This window comes from Polistes fuscatus, unplaced genomic scaffold, assembly GCF_010416935.1.
Source record: "Polistes fuscatus isolate 324 unplaced genomic scaffold, CU_Pfus_HIC Scaffold8, whole genome shotgun sequence".
Taxonomy (NCBI): Eukaryota; Metazoa; Arthropoda; class Insecta; order Hymenoptera; family Vespidae; genus Polistes; species Polistes fuscatus.
In genome coordinates this window covers 5,870,201-5,878,815 of record NW_025113162.1, presented here as the reverse complement: position 1 = coordinate 5,878,815, position 8,615 = coordinate 5,870,201, and the positions used below count along the sequence as shown (strand labels likewise).

Sequence of the window (8,615 nt, the reverse complement as noted above, 5' to 3'; positions counted from 1 at the left end):
GAATAAATGGCTCGAGGCTACCAACTTTCTCGTGACACGTCGAAACTTAAAGTATTAAAGACGATGGGGGAACCCAAAAATGGATATCATTTATATACCGATTTTTTATTTTTTTAGAGAAAGTGAAATTCGTTTTTTTTTTATTATTATTATTAAGGAATTACATCTACTAATGAGATAATCGAAGTGGTATTTTTCGTGAATGTTTTTTTGTAGATTTATTTTGTATTCTATTACACAATATTTGAACTTCAATCGTAGTATTTTTAATATGAAAAGAACATTTTAAATTTTAAAATTTATGACTCCTCTTTTCATGAATATTTTTGTAAATGTTTTTTGCAATGACCAATATGTCGAATCTCGTTACGAACCCGTGTGCGGGGGTATAGGGGAATATAATTTTAAGAATTCTCGTATCCCCACTATTCCTTCGCAGGCGACGGTCGTCAGTTAAACTTTTACTTTTTACGAGTTCAACTCGACTGTAATTTGAATATTGATTCGAACTTTTAAATATTAATCTTAGAATATCTCAGTAATGATTAATTTTCCAATGATACGATCTAAACAACAATAACAATAATGAAGATTTTAAAGAATAAAATAAAAATTCACCAACGATCGAATTATAATTTCGCATTAAATCAAAAAACACTTTCACTTTCTTTTCGATTAAAATAAATAAGAGATTTCCATAAATCGGAATACATGATTTTGTAATGGATACATTTTATGGAGAGATAAAATGTATTAACCTTATCCCACATAGAAATCATGAAGTGGTTAAACTTCACGCCGTAGTAAAAGAGTAAAATAGCTATTCAATCGAATGCGAGATTAGTTTTTCGCACATAACCATGACATTTGAAAACTAAAGAGTACATATGGAAAACCGGTTAGATGGAGTTGATGACACGAAATCTTTATATGTATATATGTAAAGAACTTCTTGCATAATCTCATTTCTTTAGATTTATAAGTCGATTATCGGATTTAAATTATTTTCTATAAAAAAAAATAAAAAATAAAAAAAAAAGAAACAAAAGAAAACGAAAATCCTGAAATACCTTATCAGACGATAGACATGTACATACATAATCGATCGATCGAATACGTAAAGACTTGTGAAAATTTCAAGAAAATCTTTATATACTTTAATAGACCATCATATGTACATACATAATCGATCGATTGAATACGTGTGAGACTCGTAGTGAAAATTTTCAGGATAAAATGCATACCAAAAAAAAAATATAAATAAAGAAATGAAAAAAATAAACAACGAAAGTAAAAATAAGGAAAGAAAAGAAAAGAAAAGAAAAGGGGACAAGAAAATTAGTCTCTCCTGTTCTACAAGTAAAGTACACGAAAGTAAAATTGTTTGTAGAGTAGTAAACGAAAAAGAAAAAAGAAACAATTTCAATCGCGTTACGATCGAGAAATCAACTCGAATAAACCAATACACACACAATGAAAGAAATATCCCTCATTAAAAGTTTGAGAACTTGGAAAAATACTTTCCTTATCTTTAGAGCGTAAAACAATATGATGGAGAAGGAAGTAAGGAAGTAAGTAAAGAAAAAAGGAAGGAAAGAAGGAAGGAAGGAAGAAAAGATAAATTATAAGAAATGCAAGAATGGTCATGGATAAAGTTACTTTCACGATAATTGTAATGAAACTTTACAAGTATACCAACTCGGATAACATGCAAAACTAATTCGTGTGCAAGAAATAAAGTCTCTCACAGTTTACGATCTAGCGTGGATTCATCGATCCGTACCCAATGTTTCCAACGAATTCTAATTATAATCTTTCATTTTACCACCCACGCGATTCTAACGCTAGAAGCGACGATCTTTCAACGCGATTTTCACCGTTCGCTGATCTTACACTTCTCGAGGAAAATGTTAATAACGATATTTACAAGTTTAACTTTTATCGTTCATCTCTTTCTTTCTTTCTATCTATCTATCTATTTATATATCTATCTTTCCATCTTTCATTTTCCACGAGTATATATATATATAACATATGTGTGAAGAACTTTTTCTTTCTCTCGGCTTCCTCTCTCAAAACTCTTGTATAGAAAGGTAGCAGATAAAACGAATAGAAAGTTAGACGGGGATAAAACCCTCGTCGTTCGCCTAAAACGATTCCTCGACATTGTTCTTAGTAGTAGTGTCTACGTTCCAAGAACACTCTCTTATTATTCCGAGAGGAGAAAATCGTGATTGGAAGTCTAATCATTAGACGACCGCGACATTATAATAAGATTGATATACCGATGTCAAAAATATTTCTTTCTTTTTTTTCTTTTTCTTGAAAGAAAGTCAATTATCTTGCACACGTTATATATTTATCTGTTATATGTATATATATATATACATCTTTTGATAGGATCGATAAATCGATCTTGATTATACTTCTCCGTAGACTAAACCTAATCCGATCGTCGATTAAGTCTCAAGTATTAGCTACAATTGAATCGGCTTATCCCAAGGAAGATACGAGGAGGACCCTTATTCGAAGTAGTAGCATTTGATGACAATGCGATTGGAAACATCTCGTAGCAAGGATTCAATCGTGCGAGAAATAACGGTACGACGCCATCGAAGCCAGTGAAATCTGCCCTAATTCTTTCATATTGCCGTTTCGCCTTCCGTATTCTTCTTCTTCTTCTTCTTCTTCTTCTTCCTCATCTTTACTCTCTTTCTTCCAACCAATCAACCTACTCGCACGCTCTCTCTCTCTCTTTCTTTCCCTCTATTCTGTTTTTCTCTCATTTTAATTCAGTTCATTTTATTTCTTCTAATGGGGAAGAGATACAAATCGATTAGAATTTATTTTGATATATAGTTACGAATGAATATTTTTATATCAAATCTGCATTCGTTTTCTCTAATTTATCTCAGGGAGTTAGTGGGTCGTCGAAAAATGAGATTCTCAATTTTTGTGTCCTCTTTCCGAAAAAAAAAAAAATAAAAATAAAGTAAAGGTCCCCCATTAAATCTGTTCGTGATTCCATTCGATTGGATTTCTTCATCTTACTTCAGTATCTTTCTTCCTCTCTCTCTCTCTCTTTGTTTCTTTCGTTCTTTTATTCTTTCTCACTTTCTTTTCTCTTGTCTTCTAACAAGTACAAATTTTTCCACCACCTAATGAATACAAATCAAAATTACAATTCTTAAAACAAAACATCACGTCTTCGAGATTGTGAATAAGGTAATGTTTTGGTGGGAGGCAAAACGTTCTCTCCTCTCCTCTCCTCTTTCATTCTTTCTTTCCCCCTTTTGAGCTTAGCTGATCATTAAGGCAACTGTTGGTCAGTCAAACTTTCACGCTCCACGATATTCGAACGTCCTCGTCCGGTCTCTCGTACGCTCGCGCTAATTTCCTGAGTCAAGTTCATTCGTGAAATCGACGAAAACGGGATTCCCAGTTTTAGGTATTCGTATCAAAAATTTTCTTTCGCAAGTTTATCGTTTTCACTCCGACGCGACGAATTTTTGATTTTTTATTTTTATCGATCGCACAATTTGAAAAAAATTCAAAATGGGTGAATAGAATAAATTGATAAATAAATAATAATGAGGAACATCGAAAAGGATAGTACGTAGTATCTCGTACGTTTATGTTCGTAAAGAAAAAATAATAATATTTGAACGAGGAATGAAAGAAGGGAATGGTGTCAGCCGAAAAAAGGGTGTCGGCAAACGTACGATCTTTCAGGTCATCGGTTTGTCGTCACGGTGAATGAGAAAAATCTTTGCTAGACTTAAAACGATAAGTGCCATTAGTGAAAGTCAGCGTGGGTTAAGAGTACGGAACCATCATTGGATTTTGTCAGCTGACGCTTGTCGATCAGAGAGGAGAACAAGAGAACGAGAAAGTTATACGCTTTAGAATTCGTTCCAGTGATCGACCTAAACGGATAATTAAGAAGAAGATCCTTCTTCTCTTTTTCTTTGTACATTTTTGGTTCTTATTTTGTATCTTTTTTTTTTTTTTTTGTGAAAAATTCAATAACTATATGGAAAATGAGATAAAATTTGAAGGACATTACGCATGAATAAGCGAATAACACAAAAAGGAATCCTAAAGCGATCTCTTTGAACTCGAAGAATCTTATTCCGCTTGACTGATCATCTTTCGCACGGTGAAAGGAAGATGCTGGGGCAATAAAAAGAAAAAAGAAAAGGAAAGAAAAAAAAAGGAAACGAAGGAACCGTTTATTCCTCTATGCTAAATTGTCGACATAGATATTCAAATATATATAACTTACAATTAGTTCGGTGTCATGGATGAAAACCTAGTGAGAATACCGTCTTGAATAAATAGTCAAGGTTGGATTCGAACAAAACTAACATTAGTTCCAGTATCAATCCCTTTACTGGTATATCTTTCTACCGAATAAGTTTCAATGGTTTTCAATGTAAATAAGTATTCAAATAACAAGTGGACGAATCCTTGAGATCATTTTAGAAACGGACCACGTTAGCCACATATTATGCCGAATATTTCGAATAAGAAGAGGCTGAGTTAGAAGATTGAACGGAGTACTTGAGAGATGTAAGTTGAGTCGATCCGAAAGTGAGACGTACGATCCTACCTTAAATATCTTGAAGTAGTTAAAAGATTTCATGGTGTTTCCAAAGTGACAACGCGAAGACAGTAGGTATGTTGAATCGAACGAAGACGAAGTATTTACAAGTTTAAAAAAAATAAACAAAAAAAAATAAAAGAACTCAAGTGAGATAAATCGACACATCAAAGATGAGAACGATTCTTACAATATCAACGCTCTGTTGCGTTATACAATTCGCAAATAGTTACAATATTTTATTAGCCACGATGGGTGGTACGAAATCGCATACGGTGCCGTTTATTGCACTTGGTAACGCTTTAAAATCCCGAGGTCACAATGTAACCCTCGTAAGTGCATTCTCAGGACCGGGAAATAACAACGGACTTAAAGAATTGGTACCAACGATTCTCGAATCTTACGTACACAATTACACAGCCGAGTGGGACCTCGTGGGTGCCAGATTCCGCAATGAACTTCCACTTTCGCCTTGGAACGCTATGAGATACGGTTGGGAGGCGTGCGAGGCTTTACTACAGGACGACGTTTCGGTCAGTGCTCTCAGAAAACCGGATGGAAGTCTACGCGAACGATGGAACGTTGCCGTGGTCGACGGTGCTTATCCAGAATGTCTCTTGGCAGTTTTACACGAGGAAAATGTACCTACGATTATGTTGAATACGGTATACATATATATTTATTGCTTTTTATTCAAACGTACGACTAGTAATTGATCGAATAACGCGTTATTGAAATGAATCGATTTTATCTATAGGTTGCTCTTTACACTGGTTCGATAGGACGACAAGGAAATCCATCACCATGGTCCGTGACACCATATTTTGGGAAAGTCTTAACCCAAGATATGAATTTTCTTGAGAGAGTCGTTAACGGTGCTTGCCTAATCACCCTAGAAATCATGTATTGGTATATGATCAGTGTCTACCTACAACCCACGCTTCGAAAGTACTTAGGTAACTTTCTACCCGTCCGATAACAAACTTTTTGACGTCCACGTCACTTCTCGTTGTTGCACGTCGAATAATAATACAAAAGAAAAAAGAAAAAGTTGGAGAGAAAATAATAATACTTTTTTACAGGCGAACAAATCCCCGACGTAAGACATCTGACCTCGGAAATACCGTTGACTTTACAAAACAGTCATTATAGCGTAGCCGATTCTGTACCGTATTTGGCGAACGTAGTAAATGTGGCCTGTTTACACTGCAGACCAGCAATGCAACTCAGTCCAGATTTAAATTCTTTCCTACGCCGAGGTAAAGTCGTTTAATTACCTTCTAATTTTCATAAAAAGAAAAAAAGGAAAAAAGGAAAATATCAAGCAGATCTTTACACGTTTAGTATCTACGACAAGTGTCTCAAAGTAATAACTAAAACACTTCACGATCTTGCATAACGATCATTTGAAAATATGCAAACACGAGATTCAATAAATACCTCATTAATATACAAACTTTTTGAAATTTTAAATCGCGATATATGTCGCCTCAAATTATCTTTCGTGGAAATTAGAATTGAAATATTAACCGGTATAAGAACGTTTTAAACATTATTTGATCGATAATTTATGCTAATGTGTTTCTTTTATATGAAAGTTGGAACATTGTATAAAGTTTATATCGCGTGAACGCAACTAAGATAAAATTCTATCTTTTTTTGCTTATTATAAATCGTGATTGGGAAACTTTGTCAAGTAATAATCTTTAACTGATATTACGTAGCACTTGCTACGAACAACTTGTCAAGTAAAAGAATAATTCTTACATAACGACATATTTTCTTATCGCAAAAATCTCAAGCATTTGCATATATCTCAAACAAGATAAATTTTCCTCTAATGCGCTTTCGCTTCTTCGTTAATTAATACTTAAATTGCGGAATAAAAATGTTATCGCGTACGTATTTTTATTAAATGAAAAAAAAAAAAAAAAAAAAAAAACAGAAAAGGGAAAACGAAAAGTAAGTTAAAGGTTTCCGTCAAACAGGTTTCGTCTTCGTCTCAATGGGTTCGTCCGTAAGAGCTTCCGGGATGCCAACAGCCTTGCGTGAAATTTTTGTTGCGGTATTTGCTACTTTACCTTACAACGTCGTCTGGAAATGGGAAGGAGGAAAAATAAAAGATTTACCGGTGAACGTTAGAACGGCAACTTGGTGGCCTCAACAAGAACTTCTCGGACATTCGAAACTTCGAGCTTTTGTTTCTCATGGTGGTCTTTTATCCTTACATGAGGCAGCTTATCACGGTTCACCTACTTTGGTCCTACCTGTTTTCTGTGACCACGATGGAAACGCAGCTCAAGCTGGTAAAATATTTCATTTAAACTAAATACGTCGAATTAACCCGATGGGAAATTAAATAAAACATCTTGTCGTCTTGTCTATTTCTTAACTCTATTCGAGGTATTTTTTTAAAAGTAAACAATGATATTATGTCTTCCTTAATGAAACGTAAACAATTAGAAAAACAGCTCGAGCGCATTCTCTATTCATCTATTCTGAGCTCTGGGTCATGTTAAACTACGAAGCGTAAATTGAAAGCAGAATTTCATCAGAGATTACGTCAAGTAGGACGAATAACAAGAGATAGAGAAATAGAGAAAGGAAGAGAGAGAGAGAGACAAACGTAATAAATGCAAGTTTGAGTTTAGAAACACATAAATCATACGTCGTTTTGTCTAGTTAGAATTGCGTATTACATAAACAAATGTACACGCAACATTTTCAAAAGAATGGGGAGACTATAATTAAGTTACACTTCATTCGAACGTACGAATAATTTTTTTAATACCGTTAACTCACTTTGCCCTTTCTTCTTTGTGGTTGATTTTCAGAAAAACTTGGTTACGCTTTAGTGATGGACCTGGCCACATTGTCGGTAGGAAGCCTTCGCGATGGTATACTTAAGGTTGCTACATTGCGAAACAACACTTATCGGAAGGCTGCAAAAAAACAAAGTATTTTATTACGAGATCTTCCGATTGGTCCGCGAGAGCTTGCCACCTGGTGGGTCGAACACGTTGCAAGACATGGCGAAGCCAATCACCTTAAGAGTACGACGAGGTAATTTTGAAAAATATTTGCCGAAGTGCCTGAGTAGAAAGAGAAAAATATCTAGAGGTAGGGAGAGAAAGATAGACGATGTTGCAATCGTTCACCGCTATGTTGCGAATAAAAATGACAGTAGTGGAGATTAATCGTTGCAAAACGAGCTCGTACATTTTCGATGATTAATAGCTACTTTATTCTTACATATTTTCAGGCACATGGGCGTAATACGTTATTATTCTTTGGACGTCGGTGCATTTTACACAGTAATCATCATGGTGCTGATCTACGGATTAAAACGTATATGTTGGAGGCAGATAAGGAAGCAGGGGACATTTAAAAAGAAGATAGACTGATATCGAACAATAGATACTTAAAGAAATTGAAATGTTATTTATTATGCTATAAGTACCTTACCTTAATACATAAATATATACCTTCTTCCTCTACCCTTGATTGTTAAACCATATTTAAAAATGAGAACATAAGAAAGAGAGATGGACGCGGAGGTGGAACGAATAAAGTATTTACGTTCGATCGTTGCTCATTTGTTTATCCTAATAAAAACGAACTTATGCATCTAGATTGATGAAGTTGAATAGAAAATTTATGAGTCATGGAAGAGAACGGGTTGTTTAAAACGGACGAGTCTGATAAGCGGTCGGTAAAGAAGGAATTACTTCCGGTACGAAGAAAAGAACGACCGTCGGTAAATTAAACGTCGAATGAATCAGGCCGCGCACTAGATAATAATTTGCGATCTTTCGTATATGGTTTCCGGTATTGAAAAGCCTCAAGGAATGCAGTTGTAATATGCACATAGTTCGTTTGTGTTAGTTTCATTACAACTACGACTGATAATAATCGTAGATCGTGATAATAAAGATTTGAAAATTACAAGTACAAGAAGAATCTACGGCTTGAATATGTAAATATTTATCTCCGGTTAGAAAGGTTTTTTTTG

At 34.6% G+C, this 8,615-nt stretch overlaps 1 protein-coding gene and 1 long non-coding RNA gene across 2 annotated transcripts; one reads left to right on the top strand and one right to left on the bottom strand.

The window, feature by feature from the left end:
* Positions 1-3,082: 3,082 nt before the first annotated feature.
* LOC122525211 lies at positions 3,083-7,623 on the bottom strand. The gene is made up of 2 exons (XR_006305731.1): positions 7,406-7,623; positions 3,083-3,158 (listed from the first exon to the last, which is right to left on the bottom strand). It is a non-coding gene; the product is annotated as an uncharacterized LOC122525211 (long non-coding RNA).
* LOC122525208 (2-hydroxyacylsphingosine 1-beta-galactosyltransferase) lies at positions 4,205-8,033 on the top strand. Its single transcript, XM_043647893.1, has 6 exons — positions 4,205-5,268; positions 5,361-5,559; positions 5,686-5,862; positions 6,592-6,909; positions 7,438-7,666; positions 7,866-8,033. Exons 1-6 carry the CDS (start codon positions 4,777-4,779, stop codon positions 8,005-8,007), a joined length of 1,557 nt encoding a protein of 518 aa, XP_043503828.1. The 5' UTR covers positions 4,205-4,776; the 3' UTR covers positions 8,008-8,033.
* Positions 8,034-8,615: the final 582 nt, after the last annotated feature.

Coding starts and splice junctions, on each gene's coding strand:
- LOC122525208 (XM_043647893.1), top strand. CDS start 4,777: ATGAGAACGATTCTTACAATATCAACGCTCTGTTGCGTTATACAATTC. Junction 5,269..5,360: donor CTACGATTATGTTGAATACG/GTATACATATAT, acceptor TTTTATCTATAG/GTTGCTCTTTACACTGGTTC. Junction 6,910..7,437: donor TGGAAACGCAGCTCAAGCTG/GTAAAATATTTC, acceptor GTTGATTTTCAG/AAAAACTTGGTTACGCTTTA.